At 38.9% G+C, this 23329-nt stretch overlaps 1 protein-coding gene across 1 annotated transcript in view; it reads left to right on the forward strand.

Annotated features, from left to right (window-relative positions):
• The first annotated feature begins 249 nt into the window (after window positions 1-249).
• The window catches only part of LOC306868685 (rap guanine nucleotide exchange factor-like 1), a 37141-nt gene continuing 14061 nt past the window's right edge, over window positions 250-23329 (forward strand). The window contains exons 1-5 of the mRNA XM_079414973.1: window positions 250-1235; window positions 16689-16767; window positions 19706-19856; window positions 21309-21406; window positions 22002-22114. Of these exons, the coding sequence (XP_079271099.1) occupies window positions 854-1235; window positions 16689-16767; window positions 19706-19856; window positions 21309-21406; window positions 22002-22114 (823 nt within the window). The 5' untranslated portion in view covers window positions 250-853. The remainder of the gene's footprint in view (window positions 1236-16688; window positions 16768-19705; window positions 19857-21308; window positions 21407-22001; window positions 22115-23329) is intronic.

Consider the following 23329-nt stretch of genomic DNA (forward strand, 5'->3'; position numbering starts at 1 on the left):
TAGCATTTTAACTAGTAAAAACTGAATTGTTGATATCAATAATTCATATCCTGAGGAGGAATAAAAGTCAAGACGGCTTGCCATACACGCACTCAGCTGCAGAGAAGAGAGAGAGAGAGAGAGAGAGAGAGAGAGAGAGAGAGAGAGAGAGAGAGAGAGAGAGAGAGAGAGAGAGAGAGAGGGTGTGTAGTCTGTACTGTATGTGAGAGCGACGGAGCGCAGTATTTGTGCGGACTCGAGGCGCAGAGACACTCGGTACCGTGAGAGAAAAATAAACACGGATTCCACTGAACCGGTCAGATACCTCCAGATGCGAAATCCTCATCAGCATCGACTCGCGTTTCCTTCAGACCTGCTGCCGGAAGAGACGATTCATTTATGTGGTCCAGCACCTTGGCAGAGACTGATTTATATATATACATGCATATGCATTATTAAGATAGCCTATACCTGCTGCTGTTTTCATCTTTTGCGTCTGATTATTTGTCTAATTAACTCATCGATCAAGGCTTCGTTGACAGTGGCAATGGTAGTAGTACACACATAGCCTTCTTCTCGAGCTGAAGGACTGCAGTGGTTTCCCTGGGATACGTTTGGTTTTTTTTTCTTAGCGTAGTAAGGACTCGATCAGCATCCACTTGTGTACCGGGGACACTGAACATGGCCGTGTTTTATTCTTGACACCTTAACACAAACGGAGAAGAATTTCTTCAGGCGTTTTCCAAACCGCGCTGGGATCCAGCATTATCCGGCTATGATGTAGACGCTCACGTCCATACGGTCATCATCAGTGTTCATTATTGAGTATTAATTAGGATCAACCCAGGGTCTTCTTGCGATTTCTGTCATCAAAATGCCGGCTGGAATGAAGCCTCTTGAAAAATTCTTGAAGAAACAGACCAATGCGCTCACTCGGGCGGGTGGTTTTGGGGAGAAGGCCACCGGCACCGGGGCATCCAGGCGGCGGGCCAGCCTGTCCCGTGTGGTGCCGTTCTTCAGGGAGACGTCTCCCGAGAGCGGCCCGGCGAGGGAGGTGTTCAGCCCGGAGACCGAAGAAGCGCCGTGCTGGCCCTCCGCTACTGCGGATATCAGGAGTCCGTCGCTGTCCAGCGACGAGCAGAGCTCCGAGGCGAGTCTGGACACGAACTGGACCCCGCTGCCCGCGGACACCGCGGAGAACCTGGCGCTGGCGCTGCTGGACAGCGTGGCGGGAAAGCGGTACACCACCTGCACAGGTGAGACGAGTCCACACTGATCATGCTCCACTCACACATCCTCTCGGGTGGATCTTTGAAGAGCAGGTCGTTGTAACATCGTTTCTTTGCGTTGCTATGGCGCACCGGCGGTGGATTACAATAAACATAGTTTCTGTCGCGATTATCTGATTGCTATTTTTTCGCTATTATTGTGCACTTTAAATGCACTTTTCTTTATTTTTAATATTAACGCGATGTCGTATATTTTTAGTTCGCGGATTGCACGAATGTGACAGATTTAGATTTGGATTAAAGCGGAAGAAACATATTTCAAACATTTGTAAACGTTTTAATATTCGACCTACGCGCCACATTTGTTTACGAAGACTTAAAGGAAACATGCATTATTGTATGATTGCAAGTTTAATGTGAATAAGTAGGCTACCCTAACTTTTTCATAAGGTGTGTTTTCAAAGAAAGTGACATGAACAAATAGCCTACATCGCGAATCGCTATTATGTTTTATAGAAATGTGCTGGATAAAATTTCACAATCACGAAAATGAGTTGCTCCATAACTTTTGTACAAGATTTTTAAATTGTTGGCCGTTTGGTCACTTCTTGTAATTTTGTTGCCTTTTTGTGTACCACAAACTGTTTTTAAAGTGTGAAAAGTGGGTGTGTCGAACCAGAATGGAAGCTGACTTCCTTACATTTTCTCGCCTCACAGCTGCATTTTCGGGAAAACCTGTGCTGTGTAAACAGAATCACACTTGACAACTAGCTGTCTGTTATGTAATATAATGCAGTAGCACTTCTGTTATTTATTTAAGTCACTATCCCTATTGTTACAGATGTTAGTCACTGCTATTACAAAAATAATTAGTTCATACAGACAGTATTTGGGCCATATGAACAGTTTGAGGTTCACACCATTGAGGAAAATAAATCTGGTTGTAGCCATGATTATATGATCGATAAATGCATTTCATTGCCTCTTTATTTCACAGTGATATTCACAAATGTGGCTCGGCAGTGGACCACTGTATTTTAGGCAGGCAGTCAAGGCTAGTGGTAAACCTTGAGTTTCATTGAACATTTAAAATGTCACAAATAGTGATGTCATAAAACAAAGTGCTTTCACATTTGTCAATAACAGACCCAATCACTAAATGAGGAACTGGCTGGGGAATGGGGCGGTGCTAGGGTATTTCCTTGGCTATGGGAAAGCTAATCTCAAGAGAATGAAAATATAAAATGTTTCCATTGTGTCTTTCCTCAAATTGGTGTTATGGATGTTTCAAGAACCGACAAGCCGCTGCCACCCACACCTGACACAAACAGCACTGAGCACCTGTATGCAGAAAACACCAGGAACGAATCAATTCCTGTTCCAAGTGAGGGGATTTCTATTGTAGTGTCAGACAAAGGACGCTTTACAGGGAAATGTCAAACTGTTGTGATGGGAATGGGGTGTCTTTAACAAGTGCATACATGTTACCTGTTCCTGTAAATCCCAGGACTTTTATGCTATGAAGAATGGCTCTCCCACACATTCATTGGCAGTGATGCTTTGCAGCCACAGTGCAGCAGTTCGCACTGCACATGTGCATTAGAGTGTTTTTGTGACGTAACCATGGAAACTGGAGGGATTTCGACAGTATGCCGGTGCATAAAGAGAGAATTATGCTTGATGTGAAATCGATGGCCAGATGGTCCATTTGCTTTGGTTCAATGCGTTATTAGGATATGCAGTTACTAATAAAATGTCCCGTTTTTATAGACAAGATAACAGATATTTTTTTCTATTCTTTTCTTTGGACTGTTCTACCTGTGTGAATAGCAGAAAGGTGAGGAAAGGTTTATACGCACATCAAGCTAAACTGAGGTAGACTATGTGTAATAAATCAAAAGCTAAAAACCCAGAGGCATTTGAAGGAATTTTGCATCAAAACTGAATTTCCTTAATTTGTATATGTGGTTTGAAATATTACACTAATGATTCGGAATCAAAAGTTCACTCAACATGCTTCATTTCTTTTCAAAACACATTCTGTGTGAGCCCTTGATAACCTATAAACTGAAGCCTCGACCTAAACTGTCATTCATTTTGGACACTTGACAGCTCATGTCTCTCTTTCTCCAGTGGAGGGAATTTTAAGCAATTTATCTTGAACCTCTGCCCATCTAGAACAGATCAGAGAGATTTCAATTTTATGTCACAGACTGATGAGCCTCATTCTCAACCTGCTTTACTTTTTTATGTGAAGGAGGATGCCTTGCCTCTAGATAAAACTGACATTTTCTCTGCAGTTTGTCATTATTGAGGCCCGGGAATTTTTGAAAAAGTGCCACTAATCCTGGATTAGCCAACAATGGGCTTGAAATTTGTCTCATCTAGTGTTGTTGTCCATGGAGTGACTGTGGATTATGGACTGAGGGAAGTCCACTGATCCAGGGTCAAGAGGTAACACACTGAAATAAGATACTGCTTGCATATCAGTCCTGATGCAGTCAATGCATCAGCCTTAAGACAAACAGCCCAGCTGTTGAGCGAATGAGTAACTGTAGACAGATGCACTTTGTAGATGCTTCTACGTTTTGGATCCCATCTTTGCAAGTTTAAATGAAATAACCTATACATAAAAATAATGGTTCCAAGAACCATTTTGGATTCCCAAAGAACCTTTCAGTGATTAGTTCTTAAAAGAACCAATGTAAGAAGAGCATTTAAATTTTTTTTTCCATTATAAAGAGCCATTTGTGCAATAGACAGATTCCATGGATGTCAAAGGCTCTTCCTCTAAACATCAATGCCAATTAAGAAAATTTATTTTTTAGAGTGTATATACTTTTATTACCTGTATATCTTGGGTTTTATGTGTAGAATCCAGGATTCTCAGGAACTTTAGTGCTCTTCCAAGACAACACACCATACAAAACAACTTTATCTCTGGAATGTGCATGGACACCTCATGAGTGTGTGTAATGACTGCAGTGTGTAATGGAGTGATTCGGTAGGGCTCATTGAACCGAGATTAGCAAGTTGATCATTACATAACTTTGCTTACCTTTAGCCCTTCCAGTTGTGAGCCAGAGGCAACAGTGTTTTGTTGGCTGGCGTATCAGAACAAAGTTCCAGTGGGCAGGGCAAGAGCAGTGTAATGGCTATGTGATTCGTTCGTGGTGGTAGTTGCAAATTTTGGGGAAATTTTCTTCCACTTTTACGTGCCGAGGGGAGTGGCTTGTACCGTCATGCATTAATGTTTTTGCTGTCAACAAAAATGTCCTATTGTGTGATAATGGTTTTGTTATTATCACACAATAGGTCATGGATAATAATGTTGACCTCTGCTCTGATTGGCTGTTTCACAGTGCAGCTCATTTCAGTAGCTCACAGGAAGGAAACGCATGGAAAATATATATTTCAATACTTTCTCGCGCAGTTATATCGTTGGGTAATTATACTGTAAATAAGTGATTAGGCCTAGTTCGTAAAAGAAACAATAAGCTGTAAGAGTTTGACACTAAAACGAACCGGTTCATTAGAGTCATAATTTAGCAAATCAGACTGCACGATTTGTGCTGTGATGTGATTTTTATTCATTAAAATAATTGACTCAAATGAATCACTTGTTCGGGACTCTGACAACTTGCATATCTGTCCTGATGCACAGTGCACCTTTCATTGCACTGTGTTTGATTTACTGTAATTGGACTACCAGACTGATTGCGTTGTCTGTTTTGTGCTGTAATTTCACTCAAGTAGCGTTCTTGTGGCGTCACTGTATATCCACACAGGTGGAATAATGTATGTGTGAAAACCACAAACGAAGCCAAATGTCATTCTGTATTTTTTATATAATGATTGAAAATTCGTTCTCTGTTCCACTCTTAAAAGCCTTTCACATCTCCAAATTGTTGGTAGTGAAGGTTCTGTGTGCATTGTTGTTGTTTTGTCAATCAGCATTTTCATGACGCCATTTTCCTTCGGTCCCACAGCGATGGCATTTGCAGCTCAGAAGATTGGCTTAAAAAGTTCTGTAGTCATATGCACAAAGATGCCTTTGGGTATTATTATATCTGATTTGCTTTTTCATCAAAAGCTAATGAAGGCATATGAAGATGTAGGTAGTCACTGGACTGAGGCCTGGTTGTATAAGGACCACCCCACTCTCCATGTGCTGCTTTCCTGTGGGCCGAAACTATCCTGAGGGTGTTTTAAAGAATCTTCAGCAAGAGAGCAAGAGTGGAGAAAGAAAGAAATCGATGGAGGGAGAGAGAGAAGTGCAATCGGAGAGAGTGTATTTGTGTAGGAGGAATGCTGGGATTTTTTTTCTTTTGAAAAGAGTGAGGGATGAGAGTAGAATGGCTGCCCACTCACTGGCTTCCCTTTGCAAGGCTTTACATAACATGAGAAAAAGCGAAATATCTCTCTTTCGTTCTGAGTCTATCACCCTCTCGCCCCCCTTCTTGATCCTTAATGGTTAGCCCACTCATTGTGTGCTTATCCACACACCTGGGCAGCGCTCTGCTGAAGAGCAGCTACGGTGTCCACCTCGACTTTGTTTTCATGTATGTTAATGCTGCAGAACTGATGTATTTGTGGAGGGGGTGGTAGTATACAGTTGGGCATTTTCAAGTGCTTGTTATATTTTGTGATATATGTGACTCGTTTGCACTGTTCCTGCATAGGCAACTTAGGCAACTTTTGCCACAACTCAACACTCACTAAGCAAATAGAGCTCACAGTTGGTTCCAATACAGTTTGGCATTATCTTGCAATGCTATTCTCTAAAAAGCAAAATCATTTTTTTTATGCGTTTGATATAAAATGTCAAAATTCCCTGGACGTTCTGAAACATTAGATGCATCCAACTAAAACATTTCAGAAAAAAAAAAAAAAATCCATAAATGATGTATATGTGTTAACATTTTGAGAACATTATTGAAGTCCAGATCACTTTGAATGAACATTCTGATACCATTACTGGAAGAATGTTTGCTCATAACTTTGAGAGAACCTTGGAAGAACATTAGCACATTAGTTCTGAGAATGTTCCCAAATGTAGGAGAAAATAGTTCATTTTAGTTTGTATTGAACCTTTTAATCAATATTTTACAGTGCTGCACGAAAAAATGTAGAATCCACCATCTTGGATTATTTTTTTCTCTGAGCTCGGCACAGTGCATTCTGGGATTGCCTTTGGATACATGTTGTGCTGCCTCGGAATTTAGTGGAGAAACATTTTTTTCCCAAATAAATGTTTTTGGATGCTATTTTCTCCATGCTATGAAATGGATATTTGTGTGAGCATACTGGGTCCTCCTAGTCCTCTGTGTGTAGGAGCCTCTCTCAGTCTCAGGACCTGTTCACATGGCAACTGGCACCTTCAGAGGAGGTGGAGGTGTAGGAAGATGAGTAAATGGAAGGAGGGAACAGAGGTAGAAGTTATGCAATGTCTTTTAGGGCATGTTCTGAATTGAATTAGAAACATGTTGAGCGCAGGCTAAATTGCTCTTTGACGCCCCTAGTAAAGTTTGTTAACCAACTCTTAAAGATTTTTGTAATGTTTTAAAACGTTTTTGTTATATATTTGTGTTTATGTATATTGATGCACTACTGTTTAAAAGTTTGCGATTGGTAAGATCTACTTTGAAAAAAGTCTCATATGGTCATCAAGGCTGAATTTATTTGATCGAAAATACAGTAAAAATAGTAATATTGTGAATTTTTTGTACAATTTAAAAATAACTGTTTTCTGTTTGAATGTATTTTAAAATATTATTTATTCCTGAGTCTTCAGTGTCACGTGAGCCTTCAGAAATCTAATATGCTGAGTTGTTGGTCAAGAAACACTTATATATATTAATATTTTTTGGTGGAAACTGTGATAATGTTTTTTCAAGATGAATAGAAGAATTTTTGATGAAAACAAAGTAAAAAAAAACCCTGTGTTTGTTGAGCCTTTACTGTCACACTTGATTAATTTAATGTATCCATTGATATATATATGCGTGTGTGTTAATGTTCAATCCGAACCTAAGGAAAGTGCACAAGCAGTCCACTGTTGCTATGGTTACCTTGTCAGGTGAACGCGATTTCGGGTTGCGAGTGTCTATTTACCGCAAGATGAAAATTCATACATATCCATATATTAACTTGCGATCTTACTTTTGTGGTTACTGACATTTGAAAACCCCGGTGACGTACATATATTCAAAACAAATAATCTTTTTGTTTTGACCTTCTTTTGGTGAGTCATGTCTTGTTTTAGGCATCATATTCCCTTTGCAAACCCCCATAATTCCTGCCTTGATGTTACTGCAGAACATCACACTCTGGCTACATAGTCACAATTTTTGAAAGCGATTATAAGGCGCCACTTCTGATCTTTCTCTCTCTCTCCGCTCTTTTCATTCTGCATTACAAAAACAGCATTGCAGTCAGTGCGAGTCAGAGGCTGAATCAAGCCATAGCAAATGCGCCACGTGACGCCCCTTTGAAGTGACAGCAGAGGTTGCTCTTTTTCACCACGCAGTTTGCACACTCAAACACACACGTGCACACGCACACACAGATGGCCTCGAGCTCCCGGATCAGTGGCTTGACCGACAACCCTAATAACAGCCTGAAAACAGCCTCCTGCTTGCTAGAGAGAAGGATGTGATTAGCACACAGTGATCACTCCCACCAAGAAGCAGTCGCACATGGAAAGCCTCCTTCCGAAGCAACTTACCATAAACAGTAATGCAGAAAGCGGCGAGTGTAGGGAGTAATATAAATCACTGCATACTATAATGGCGATGAAGTTCATTCATTTAGTTCACTCTAGTGGAAGATGGCGATGATTATATACAGGACCATTTAGAAACAGAGCCATAGAGGAGCTTTTAACTTTGATGATCATCTTAATCATGGGGGAAGTCGTGGCCTAATGGTTAGAGAGTCGGACTCGTAATCGAAAGGTTGCGGATTCGAGTCCCCGGCCGGCAGGGATTGTAGGTGGGGGGAGGGAATGTCCAGCGCTCTCTCCACCCTCAATACCACGACTGAGGTGCCCTTGAGCACCCCAACTGCCCCCCGGGCGCCGCAGCATGGCTGCCCACTGCTCCGGGTGTGTGTTCACGGTGTGTGTGTGTGTGTGTGTGTGTGTGTGTTCACTACTCACTGCTGTGTGTGTGCATTTGTTCACTACTCACTGCTGTGTGTGTGCACTTGGATGGGTTAAACGCAGAGCACCAATTTCGAGTATGGCACCATACTTGACAATACGTCACGACTAAAAAAAAAAAAAGACTTAATCAAACGTGTTAGATGCTAGGGCCGTTCTCGCTGTGTGTGATCTCTCTTCGCTTGCAGGAAAAAGAGCCATGAGGCAGAAAGTGACACGTTTTTCATAAGAAAGTTTATGCGTATCCAGTGTTTTACAAACACAGGCTGGCTTGAGGATATTTACTGTGTATATCGCATTGAGGTGTGTGATAACCTTTTAAAAACAACAGGACTTGACATTTTACTCAATTCTCTTTCTTAGTAAATGGTTTTATTGTTTATGATTCATCAGTGAACATTATAGGATATTTTTACTATCTTTATTGTTGTCACTGAAAATACAACTTTCTGCAGCACAGAAATTACTTTTCTGTTAATGTCACCAAGAGCATGCATGGGAAAACTAACATTAACCAATAATATATATATGGCTGTATTTATTTCCTTTAAAATTCAGTAAAAACAGTAATATTGACAGTAATATTATGAAATATTATTATAATAAAAAAAGCTGTTTTCTATGTAATTTATTCCTGTGATGCAAAGCTGAATTGTCAGCATCATTACTCCAGTCTTCAGTGTCACATGATCCTTCAGAAATCAATCTAATATGCTGATTTGCTGCTCAAGAAACATTTCTTATTATCAATATTGAAAACTGTTCGTTCAGGATTGTTTTATGAATATAAAAGTCAAAAGAAATTTATTTTGAAATCGTAAATGTTTGTAACATTAATGAAACTTTTCATGTGTCCTAGCTGAAAAAAAAGTAATAATTTCTCTAAAAAAATATTACTGACCTTAAACGCTTGAATGGTATACATACATTAGAGTCTGAATAAATTGAGGGGTGAGAACAGAAAGACGTAACTTTACAGGAGAGCCAAAACTAAAATTTTACCATAGTTTGATCTGAATTTGTGTACTGATTTCAATTGTTTATAATAAAAAATTTGTACGCTTATGGATGACAGTACTTTTGCCAGTAGAAAGAGCTCATTAAGAGCTTTCATTAAAAGCTCCATTTCACCAAAAATGTCACATACGTCCTTCTGCTTCTCGCCCCTCGAAATATTCATACCATCTTTGAAGAAATTATGTGATAAAACTGCACACATTCGAGTTCAATAAATGCTGCAAGAAAATTTGCAAAATGCCTCAAGTAATAGCAGCATCAACCCTCTGCCTCCAGCGTTATAGCATAATTTGAGAGATCGGTTCAACGGTTGTGCACATGGTATAGGCAAACAAAAGGGTGCAAAATGAATCCACTACCTCTGCTGTGGGTTTTGATTTGTTTGCATGGGTGTTCACTGATATTCTTGTTGAGATCTGTTGTGTCGTGCTTTCATGTGGGCACATCTTGGACTGATGTTGTTGAGCTATTAGAACAACACCTCTCGTTTTCATCTTATGTAATACCAGTCGCAGAGGTTTCAAATCATTTCTCGCGTCTGACCAGAGAGCAGACTTTAAAAATGCTTTTTGTGAGTTTTGATCTAGGAACAATCTCTCCTGGGGCCAGTTTGAACTGGGTTAGACCTAAAAAAGTGGCATGCTTCTAAATTCAGCAAGCTCTGTTTTAGTTTACAGGCCACAAGGTGTTTTTTTGTGTGTGTGTGTTATGCTGGTGGCTTGACATGGACTCTTTCTTGCTTTTGTCTTGCTTTTGCGCATGCATTTTCATTCGCACCTGCTTTCTTCTTTCCAAACTGTATGGGAAGTTTTCACTATGAGCATTCATTTCAAAGGATTGTTTCAGGAATAGCGGCAGTCCTCCAGTGGCGTTTGTGTATTTACTTATAGTTGGCGGCCCGCCAGAGGAGATTTGCATGTGAATGATGGTTGTTTTGTGTTTTGGGTCTTTTGAGCCAAAGAAAAGATGGGAGTTGAAGGGTGAAATGCCTCCCAGAACGGACAGATTTTTTGCAGGGGGGTCGAGATAATGCAGATACGAAGAACAAGAGCATACAGCCTCAGAGAATGAGCAGAGACCTTCAAAACACACGAATGCACACACACGGTGCGTCATGCCAAAAGGCACCAACGTGAGCGAGGGAGAGATGAAGAAAAGACGGCGTGAGGAAGAGAAAGGAGAGCATGCATGGGTAGTGGGGGGGTTTAGATTTGATAAGGCCTCCATGGTAACGGAATGTCTATCATGGTTTATGTAACGCCACCCTGGTCCTCTCCATTACGCTCTCCTGAAATCCCAATCTCACATCTCCAGCTGATTACAATCTACATTGACCACATCCGTGCAGCTGGGACTCTCAGCCTCGTTTATTGAGCGTGAATCCCAGTGACCCCCCCTATCCTGGAGGTGTCCCAGTGTCTAAAAAACATTTATATATGAAAATGAAATTGCACATGTGATGCACTTTTTGTCTTTTAGCAGACCTGAAGGAGGCCTTGGTTATGTTTTAAGTATGTGTTGATAGTGGTTGGCCAGTTATGATTAATCTTTGGCTCTTTTTATGAAGTTTGCAAAGTCTAAATTCATTAATATGATTAAGTTCAAGCAAGCTTTATTGTCAGTCCTTTATATTTGGAGACATACGAAGGAACAAAATGTTGTGCCTCACAGGACCAATATTGAAACATGTATAAACATAGACATAAACATATAAACACATTAAACTTATAAAATATAAAAAAATCTATAAAATATGGAAACATATAGACATATATAACATACATAGTAACCTATCGAAAGAACTGATCTGACTTCTGATTTACACACATGCAGAAAGACTGCAATTCAGGGCAAACAGTGTAAATGGACACTGGCGTTAAAGGTCAGTCAGTATAATGTCTAAAAAATAAAAAGTATAAATCTAATAATTTCCATTTTGATTTGTTTATTTGTTTTGATTTGCCCTAAAATGTGGAAGACCGATGTAATAAACACAATAAATAAACACAAACTTTGTTATCTTGGCCTCACCATAGCACAGAAACTGCACTTGTTAAAATTACAAATGACTTGCTTCTTGCTTCAGACCAAGGCTGCATCTCATTACTATTATTACTTGATCTTAGTGCTGCGTTTGACACTATAGACCATGATATACTCATAGATCGATTACAAAACTATACTGGTATTCAAGGGCAGGCTTTAAGATGGTTTAGATCCTACCTGTCCGATCGCTACCACTTTGTTCATTTAGATGGAGAGTCATCACAATTATCACCAGTAAAGTATGGAGTGCCACAAGGATCTGTCCTAGGTCCTCTGCTATTTTCAATATACATGTTGCCTCTTGGTAATATTATTAGAAAATACGGGATATGTTTTCATATTCTGATGATACTCAACTATATATCTCAACAAGACCAGATGAAACTTCTCAACTATCTAAGCTAATAGATTGTGTAAAAAATTTAAAAGATTGGATGACCAATAATTTCCTCCTATTAAATTCAGATAAGACAGAGATATTACTTATTGGACCAAAAAACAGTACACAGAATCTCTTGGATTACAATTTGCAACTAGACGGATACACTGTCACATCCTCTAAAGTCAAAAATCTGTGTGTTATATTAGAAAGCAACTTGAAAATCATATTTCCCAAGTTACAAAAACAGCATTCTTCCATCTTAGAAACATTGTCAAGCTTTGAAACATGCTACCTGTTTCTGATGCAGAAAAGCTAGTTCATGCATTCATGACCTCTAGACTGGACTATTATAATGCACTGCTAGCTGGTTGTCATTTGGCTCCCACATTTGGCTCCCAAACTCTGGAATAGCCTTCCTGATAACGTTCGGGTTTCAGACGCACTCTCTCTGTTTAAATCTAGATTAAAGACACATCTCTGTAGCCAAGCATTCACATAATGCATCTTATAATCTTGTACTGCAGTTATTTCTGATCAAATGTACGTTTATTATTATTCCTTAACTTGGGTTGAACAAATCATTTTGCTTAGATGGAACAGCAGCTACGCTAATTATGTCTCTATTTGTTTCTCTGTTTCTGTCACGGGATTAACATTTAGCCATAAATTAAATATATTAAGGTTCTGCAATATATTAATAGATGCATTTTGTGCCAATCTGGGCAGGAGATTTGCTACACTTTAAGCTTTATCATAATGTAAACTAGTGAGTCGAAAGAGGAAAATGCTTTAAAGAACGCTGGAGAATGTGTGGGCCGTCAGAGAAAGAAGGGATTAAATAAAGAAAAAAGCATGCAAGGCGGAAAGGTGTCATATTTTCATCTTCTGTGCCATCATGCTGATTTATATTTCCAAGCTAAACATCAACACTGACTAATTTACCACTAAAGGTAGGTATCAAACTTTTACACGGTTAAGACACATAGATAGTTTCTTAGGACAGCCTGTTTCCACCTAAAACAGGTCACAGAGACACAACGTAATGTTTAATATAAGAAATAAACTCACATTTTGAGGCAAAACGCTGCAGTTATGAGATATAAAGCTGCAGTTGTAAGATATATAAAGTCACAATTATAAGAAATATAGTTGCAGTTGTAAGATAAAGTTACAATTACAAGAAATAACGTTGCAATGATAAGAAATACAGTTTTAGTTCTAAGATATAAAGTCTCAGTTTAAATATATAGTCACAGTTGTATGATATAAAGTTGCAATCATAAGAAATAAGGTTGCAGTTGTAAGATATAAAATAAAGTTGCAGTGTAAGATATCAAGTCAAAACTGAGAGATATAGTCGCGACTGAGAGATGTAAAGTTGCAATTATGAGTGTAATTTGTAAGATTAAAAAGTCGCAATTATAAGAATAGGGTAAGATATAGTCACAATAAGATATAGTTGCAATTATAAAAAAGTTTTAGTTTTAAGATATAAATTTGCAATTTAGAGATATTGTCACAAATGTAAGATATATATATATATATATATATATATATATTTAGTCGCAGTTATAAGAAATAAAGTTGCAGTTGAAAGATATAAAGTCAAAATTAAGAGATATAGTCGCAGCTGAAAGTTGTAAAGTTGCAATTATGAGTTTAAGTAGTTAGATATAAAGTTGTATTTATGAGAAATAAAGTTGTAGTTGCAGATATTACGCTGCAAATGAGAGATATTAAATAACAATTATGAGAAACAAAATTGCACTTGTGAGATATAAATGTGTATTTACTAGAAATAAATGAACAGGCTTACATAGTTCCTGCATACGCAACGTGCAAAAGCACATTTGCATTTTTCTGTTTTATTGCTTTGATTTACCTTGATGTGGCAAAATTTTATTAGCATAAAACTCATCCTAAATTTGGCTCATATCTGTTGTGTCAAAGCCAAAAGTGTTGAGTAATGACAGCTGGATGCATTAAACGCACGTCCTGGAGTGATTCTTCACATGATTCAGGAATTTACTTGGCTCTTTAGGACAGTTTTGATGCTCTCTGCTAGGCATTATATGCCTGAGGGAGGCAAACAGACCCACGCACTGACATAACACATGGCTCAATTTCTGCTGTACCACAAGTTATAGAGAATTATAAACTCCCACTCTAATTTAATCTCAACAGCCATGACAAATGCTAATGAAGAGAGATGGTCATTGCCCTAGAAAAGAATGCTTACGTTTGACCGGAGGGGCTCCAGTCAGCACTCACACACACACACACACACCCACCCGCTACAGTAAGTTGTGTGAATATATTTCACACCCTCAGCTCTGAAACAACACCTCATCATTTCCTCGTCAACTTTATTAGAACTTGTCCGGCGTGTATCTTCCATTTGGTTACTAACATGTGCCTTCAAAGGTGGTAATTAACCCCGTTGACTCCATCTCCAGTCATTCCGTTCTTGTTTTTCACACTAACTTGACTGCATCGCTGCCCACCTTGTCGCCGTTTCTGGCTTTGCATCCCATTTGCTTTTTTTTGTGGGTTTTACCTTGAGTCTTTTTGCCTCTGTCTCTCTGCGCATGTCTGTCTGTATTTTGTCTGTGTGTCTTGCTCTTGGCCTCTCATCTTTACTCACCGTGCAACCTCTAAAGTCAGCGTTGCCATGGCAACCGCAAAAGATCTGCAGCTGCAAAGATGTGGAAGTCTGACTCCAACGTACATATATTTTATTCAACAAGTATGATGTTGTGATCTCTAAAGTGGGCCATGCATGGTAAATTTGATGCAATAGGTACTATAATTATAATAATAATGTAATTCATACATATATATAACACTAACGTTTTAACAATGTTCATTAAATGATATACATACACACACACACACACACACACACACACATATATATATATATATATATATATATATATATATATATATATATATATATATATATATATATACTTTATGAAAGTAATAATATATATGTGTGCAGGAATAGCAGGAATAATAGCTATTTATTTTAATAATGTAATAATATAAATACTTATTTTAAATTCATATATACGTATATAAAGTAATTCAATGCATTATATCATTCATGATGTATTCGTTATGTTTTGCCTAACACACACACACACACACACACACACACACACACACACACACACACATACACACACACACACACACACACACACACATATATATATATATATATACTTTATGAAAGTAATAATATATATGTGTGCAGGAATATCAGGAATAATAGCTATTTATTTTAATAATGTAATAATATAAATACTTATTTTAAATTCATATATACGTATATAAAGTAATTCAATGCATTATATCATTCATGATATATTCGTTATGTTTTGCCTAACACACACACACACACACACACACACACACACACACACATACTATTTTATATAAAGCACAATAATACATTGCTATTTAGTATGTTTGCGTATATATATATATATATATATATATATATATATATATATATTATTTTAATATACTTTTAATACTTTAAATTCATATGTATATGAAACAAATGAAACAATTATTTCTATTCTTAAAAAATGTATATAAATATTAGATTGCATTTTATATATATAATACAATAATATGTAGGTGTGCATGTGACCCTATTTTCCCCACACATTATGCCTCACCTGTAACTCTCACAAGAGGTGTGACTTCACAAGAAACATGTACAAAGGTGTGAAGTATGCAGGTTTGAACATGTTACATTTCTAAAATGCACGTTAGAACACCTTGCGCCCCAGTATCCCGTAATGACACGAGGACGTTTGCGTAATTTCTCGATAGTCACAATGAAGAGCTAAACTAAACACATCTGCACCAATCAGTGATCGGTTGTTGCCTGCAAATCAGTATGCAAAGCAGGGCATGATTGTGGGATTCTTTGCTGTTCAGACGAATGGATCAACTGAGGAAATTCAGCTGACAGTTCATCTTAATTAAATTCATTGTCTGACTGATCCAACGATACAAATTCATTCAGTGTCCAAGCTACTGCTCTGAAATACGAATTTATTAGTTAAGCTTTGAATATTGGACCCTGTTTTGCTCTAGTTCATGCATGCTTTGCTTTATTTGCATGACACGTGAAAGCTTTAACATTTTCAACTGACCTATTCATTTCGTGCTACTGACTCGTTTCTCATTCCTCTCAGCGATCACGTTTTTAATAGTTAAGTATCAATGATTTATGTGCTCCACATTGCTCTAACCCAGATACATAATAAGCATCATGTCCTCTCATCAGCCAAAATAGAGTCCTCAAATCCTCACTGCCAAGATGCGCCCCAGATCGAAAGATATTATACACATTTCTATTTCTTTTTTGTGCATGTCACACAGTTTTTCAAAGCGTTGCTCATTTATTATGCTGTTTATAATGTCGTTTTCACTGTTTGTTGACGTTTATGTGAGCTAGTTTGTTAGTTTTTGCTTTCAGCCGCTGTATTGTACGGGCAGATGTGTGTGTACAGTACATCACTGCAGCCTTTGGGAGTGTCTGAGGTCCAAAGTGGGCCAGAAAGCGCCGTGATTTATTCTACCCACAAACCCACTGTCCTTGAGATGAGTTAGCAGAGGTGAAGGCAGGTTTAACTTCATTTCTCCACACATTCTCACAGAGCGAGCATTCACAACCTGTCAAAGAAGAACAGCTTTAATGAAGTCTGCATGGTTTTCCAGAGACTTTCCTTGTAACTGCCCTCCTCGTGTCAATCTCCGCTACACAACTCTTTGTTCACACGAACACGAACATCTTGTTCAGTTGTGATGTCACTAATAAGGTTGTGTTTTTCTCTCTGTCGTCTTGCAGAAATACTCCTGGATGACTTCATGCTGACACACCCAATCTTCTTGGCCCCAGACAAGTTCCAGCAGGTCTTGCTTCAGCAGTATCCTTTCCCCTCGCCAGAACCATAAGTGTCAAATGTATACCTTTTAACTTCTGAAAATCTCCATTGGACGACTATAACCCTGTTTTAGTGGGATTTGTCTGAGTAGAACATATACCTGGGATCACCATAGCCTTATTAACCAGTTTTAGGGCTACAGCTGGGATTTAGGGTCTTATCAACATATAATTTCTGTTAGCATTAAGATTAAGAGTAAAATTTAGGCTGCAATTTATGATAGGAATGCTGCTTCAGGACCAAAAGCTCACATATTTGATGTGGGCAAGTGGAGTAGATTGTATAAAGTATTTTTTACGTTTAATTGAATATTTAATTTTGAACTAAATATTTTAAGATTTAACATCATTTAGTTCCTTTTGAATGTATTATTTATTCTTTGTTTTTAATTATTTATGAAAACAGAAGCCTTATAGTACTGAGGGACAACTTAAATTTAAATGCTTTGGTGTTTGCTCACAAAACTTTTCTAGCAAATTATTTAGCATTCCCTGGTAACATTGAGTTTTGGGAATGTGATACTTTTGCATTAAAATATAATTTCTCTGCTCATCTAATTTTTCCATCATAAAGTCCTCTTAGAGGCTGTTTACTATAGCGTGACATCATGTTCTGTTGTCTATATCCATTACAGCGTCTGAAGAAATTTTACATGATCAAATTCTAGCATGACCAAGCTTTATGGTTTATCAGACTGATGGTTACCATCTAGACACAACTCAGAACTGGTTAAATCATGTATAACCTGCTAATTGTCTTTCTGGTGAAATTTTGTAATGCTTCACCTAACTTTTTAAGTTTTTATCTAAAACTTCATTAGTTTTAGGCTTTGTTTATGTTTTGTTTGAAACTGAATTATCACACCGACAGCTATGCTAGTGTCCTACATGTTCTCCGATCAGTTTGTTTACTTCGCAAAACTTCAGAAAAAGCATTTGGCTCTGAATTATCAAGCCAAACACTTGAATGTCTTCAAGACACTTCCAAAACAAACTGAATTATCTGCCAAAAAACAGCCAACGCGCAGCCGAAGAGCCCAGCGTCTTTCTACCGCAGGGGCTAACAGTTGCACATGCCGTTTAAGATTTGGTTCAAAATGATTTACCAATTAGCCGCAAGGCTAACCTAGCTCTAGCAGACTCTGTGGGCCAACCCCCCCACATCCCTCGGGGGCCATTGGTTGCCTAAATTCAGATAAGAAGAGTGCAATGTGGGGAATGCTTGTTCTGTTAGCTTTAGGCGTTGTGTCAGAGTGTGTATAAGTGTGTGTGTGTGTGTGTGTGTGTGTAGAGGACACCCCTCTCTCTCTAAGTCCCCTCTCATTCGATGACCTACATTCCTTCTGTGAGTGCCATAACCCCCTCTACCCAGACCATAATGGCGTCTGAGGGGCTTGTCTGCGGACTGTAAGGACAAAGGTATTCCTGGGGAGGCCCGTCTGCATGCCTCAGCGCTTCTAATGCAGCGTGTCTGCTGCGCAGCAGCCCCCCGAGAGTCTGCGGCAATCAGTGACCCTCGCTAATCTTCCCTGACTGCCGTCACCACCTCGCCTTATGATCTGCTCCTCTCTTTCTCTTTCCTGTCCCTCCTCCCAGGCCATTTATCTTTCCACTTTCCACACCTTTTCTCCTGGTCTTTGACTTGACCTAATCCAGGCCTAATCAGATCTTTTTGTTGTGGCAATATGTCTGCTTCCTGCTTAGAAAAGCCCCGTCTCGTAGACTTCCCACTCGTTAGGGCTCATTTGAGGGGTTTAATAAAAGGATTTCAAAGCAGGATGATTCCTTTTCACTCAGAACTGATAGTGCTTTTAGCTCTTCACACATTGACAGTCCCAGTGGAGTCGGCCTGGCCGGACTCCAAACCGCTGCGGCGGCTGCGATCCTGGGCTTGTGCGAGTTCAACTTTCGCAGCTGCCCAGTGGCTCAGACTGCTGCTGTTTTTTTTGGCACCCGAGCAGAGGTGACAGCTCTGGATATAGATTTACTAGATCTGGGGTGCCATTTACAGAAGCTCCTCTCGGGCCTTTTTTGTTTGGGAATAGCTGTGTCAATTTTAGACGGGTGTCGGGGACTCTTTAATCATAGGCAGAGAGGCTCAGGGATACTCCAGTTTAAATTTAGTCTGCTTTTCAGGTTTCCTGAGTGTCAGGATTTGGGACAGGGAGTCTTTGCAGTTTTTTAGGTCATTTTACGTGCCAAAGAAGTATATGTCTTTGCTTAAATGCTTATGTGTGACTTCACCAACGTGACTTATGTAAGCATGCGAGTACAGAAAAATCCATTTGGCGTGTGTTTATGTTGTAACTTGTGTGTGTGTGTGTGTGTGTGTGGGTGTGATGGGTGTGCTCCATCGGCCTCAATACTTTTCAAAGGTTGTAATTATTCTGGCTGTGTGGCCACTGAAGCATAGATTTTGTTTTTCCAGTGCGGCATCTGTGTCAGGTGATCGGACAGCGGCTGTCTGAGTATGTGTTTATCTGCATACACTCATAAAATCCCACTCAGTGCAATTTCTGTGCTGAAAAACACTAGCTGTATGTTCTATTTGGTCTATCTATCTATCTATCTATCTATCTATCTATCTATCTATCTATCTATCTATCTATCTATCTATCTATCTATCTATCTATCTATCTATCTATCTATCTATCTATCTATCTATCTATCTGTCTGTCTGTCTGTCTGTCTGTCTGTCTGTCTGTCTGTCTGTCTGTCTGTCTGTCTGTCTGTCTGTCTGTCTGTCTGTCTGTCTGTCTGTCTGTCTGTCTGTCTGTCTGTCTGTCTGTCTGTCTGTCTGTCTGTCTGTCTGTCTGTCTGTGTACAGGTGTGGACGTGTTCGTACAGTTATATTGACTGTATTTAGTGAGCGCAGGTGTGTGTTGGCTCGTGAGTGTGTTGTTTCTTAACTCCTGGCTCAGATTCAGCTCAGAGGGTAAGCAGGGTGAGGGCTGGCCCGGCTGGGACGGAGCTGAGCGGAAACTTGCAGTTCTGACTGTGGCCTTCCGCTATCTGGACACATACAGAGACTTACTGCAGGAGGAGGGAGATCGCTCCAACACCTTCCCAAAGGTACTGCTCACGTTTGTAAAAACAAAAAGCTCCAAGGTCATAAAATGTTTTTTTTTCTTTCAAGTTTTCAAAGTGATAAAAAAAAGAAAGTGAAAGTGACCAAGTATGGTTACCCATACTCGAAATTCGTGCTCTGCATTTAACCCATCCAACGTGCACACACACAGCAGTGAACACACACACACCGTGAACACACACCCGGAGCAGTGGGCAGCCATTTATGCTGCGGCGCCCGGGGAGCAGTTGGAGGTTCGGTGCCTTGCTCAAGGGCACCTCAGTCATGGTGTTGAAGGTGGAGGAGAGCGCTGTACATTCACTCCCCCCACCTACAATTCCTGCCAGACCTGAGACTCGAACTCGCAACCATTGGGTTACGAGTCCGACTCTCTAACCATTAGGCCACGACTGCCCCAAATGCTTACAAACAACAAAAATATAAACAAACTAGAACTGCAAAATAGACACTGAAAATTATAATTTTTTTTTTTTTTTTAAATATGTATTTATGTCTTGTTTTTCAGTAAAATACCCAAAAAAAAACTAGATTGATTTGGGAAACAACATGAGTCTTCTTCAGAGAATATATCTTGAATTAAGATCACATTTATTAACCCATTGGCAATTGTTTTAAGGATAAACCTCATTCAATTTTGTTAGAAATTTAATTAGAAAAATATACCTAATTTTTCAAGATTCAAGATTTTTATTTGTCACATACACAATTATACAGGGTATAACCAGCAGTGAAATGTAGGAAAAAAATGTTTTGGTGCTCTGCATTTAACCCATCCAGCGTGCACACACACAGCAGTGAACACACACACACACACCGTGAACACACACACAGCAGTGAACACACACACACCGTGAACACACACCCGGAGCAGTGGGCAGCCATTCAAGGGCACCTCAGTCGTGGTATTGAGGGTGGAGAGAGTGCTGGACATTCACTCCCCCCACCTACAATTCCTGCCGGCCGGAGACTCGAACCCACAAACTTTGGATTACGAGTCCGACTTTCTAACCATTAGGCCACGACTCCAAAAAAATTGGAGATTTGCAAATTTTGTACCTTTTGAACAGTTTTTAGAGTGTCATCACTGGTATAAAGGGTTACTATGGTAACAGAACATAGCTTTACCCCGCTAAGGAAAATGTTGCTCTTTTCGTCTGTTTCACATCAGTGCTTCTTAATTAAATACAAACACACCTGTGCTCCAGATGTTTTTTTTTTTCTTGTTTGTGATATTTTGTTCTGGTACATGACTACACAAGGTTTATTTTGAAACCTGCTCTTTTCTTATGTTTTCTTGCAGCTGTTTTTTTGACATCAGACTATCTGTCATTTTATTAATATTAATATACTTGCTGAAATTCATTTTTTATAATCATCAGTTGCTTCTCCTTTATTTTCCTCTTGCAGGTCTTAATAATAAATGCATGTCGTTTCAGGAGCTGTATTTGTGCGCCGTTCAGGAGCTCAGCCGCTTTCCTGAACTGGTGGAAGACATCCTGAAGCTTCAGCGCTGGACTGAGATATTACACAGCCCGTAAGCTTCAAATCCCCTTCATCCTCACAGTGGAATATTAATTTAAGCTATAAATATTTTTTATGAGCAATAATGGCTGCAGAAATCATAGAGGAACAGAAAATCACATAATACACGAACCCTCAGAGCCTCTTAGTTTGGTGAAGTACAGCTTGAGCAGTAAAGTATTAAATGAGGCACATGCATTTGCCCATTAAGCGTTTTAGAACCAGATGAAGAATTAATGTGCAGAGATTAGTACTTTAATGTGTTGTGTTGGATTTCAATTGTGTCATTTAAAGCCTGTCAACAGGGCAGCAGTCTTTTCAAAAACCCTTAAACAGTTCTTTAACTCACTTTATAAAAATAAAAAAAACACTAATATTCATGGTTTTGGCATATTGGAGTTTAAAATGTCTTGCAGTCCAGTTATAAACAGTTTAAAAGCATGCCATGACTGGTCCTCAAATGTCTTGCACATGCATAGAATATTTTCCATCCCTGATGCCACTACTAAACTAATTTTAGGTAAATAATAGTCTTTTGGAGACAAATAACTTATTCAGTAATTTACACATGAATAGCTACCTGACTTGTTTTCCCTTCTATCCGACAGAGCCGAGGAGGACAAGGAGAGTCGCAAGAAGCAAGTCCGCCCGCTCTTCCGACACTTTAGACGTATCGACGCCTGCCTGCAGCCCCGAGAGGCTTTCCGTGGCTCGGACGAAAGTACGTTCAAGCCTTCGTTTCAATAGGATGCATAAATATTGCACAGACTGACCGCAGTTTATTACCACTGCGCTTGCAATAACGCCCGTGAGAATACCGTTAGTGAATCATCTTATTCATCCTTTTTTTGTGAAAGTGCCAGTCTGCTTCCACTTCATTCAGACTAGGATGACCAATCGGGTCACAGAAGTAGCATCTGCCAAGTTTTATAGATGCAATGAGCTCATCTGATGGAATGGGACTCTTTGTGAGGGCAGTGGCTCAAGCCAAGCTAAGTGATTTTCCAGACCTTAATCAATAGGCAATCTGACAGTACAAAACTCTACTGACCCCGAAGCCTACAGTGACCCAGTTTGTGCCAGTTTTGTCAGAGCCGTGACTGCCGAATGGAAAGGAAGTCAATATTGTACAGAATTACTACTATTCAAAGTTTTGCCTCATTTATCTAACTTGACATGAAATTATTCAGTAAAAATGGGTGATGGTGATGTTAATACTTAGAAAATCATATATATATATGCTACTGTTTAGATTTTTTTTTTAATAAATAGGTACTTTTATTCAGCAAGCATGCTTCAAATTGTTCAGAAGTAACAGTAATGATATTAGAAAAGATTACAATTTCAAAAACATTCTATTCAACATAGAATTTTGAAAAAGTATCATGGTTTCCACAAAAAAAGCATTCATTATTGATCATAACACTAAATGATTCATGAGCATCAAATCAGTATATTAGAATGATTTCTGTCATGTGACACTAAAGCCTGGAATAATTGCTTCTGAAAATGCAGCTTTGCCATCACATGCATAATTAAATTTAAAATATATTGAAATAGAAAACAAATATTTTAAATTGTAATAATATTTCACATTTTATTTTATCTTATTTAATTTGATTTAATTTTAGAAAATGAGCTGTGCACAAACTAAATTTTATTCACTTAGCTGACCCCATTTTTTTCCAAATAATAATAAAACATGTTATTGTTGTTGATGTTATTATAATTTTTTTAATAGTTATTATTAAGCATGTGATACTCTTGCCTGAAAGCTTATTGGTGAACTGAATGACTATCAAATTTGCCAGTGTCAGCGCCAACAAGTACATTTTAAGCTGTGATTTGAAATCATATATAGTAGTGGCAGCTCGATTATAATTAGGCAAGCTGTTCCAACGTTTAGGCGCTTCTACAGCAAATGCACGATCACTTC

The sequence above is a fragment of the Barbus barbus genome, assembly GCF_936440315.1.
Source record: "Barbus barbus genome assembly, chromosome: 4".
NCBI classification, from domain to species: domain Eukaryota; kingdom Metazoa; phylum Chordata; class Actinopteri; order Cypriniformes; family Cyprinidae; genus Barbus; species Barbus barbus.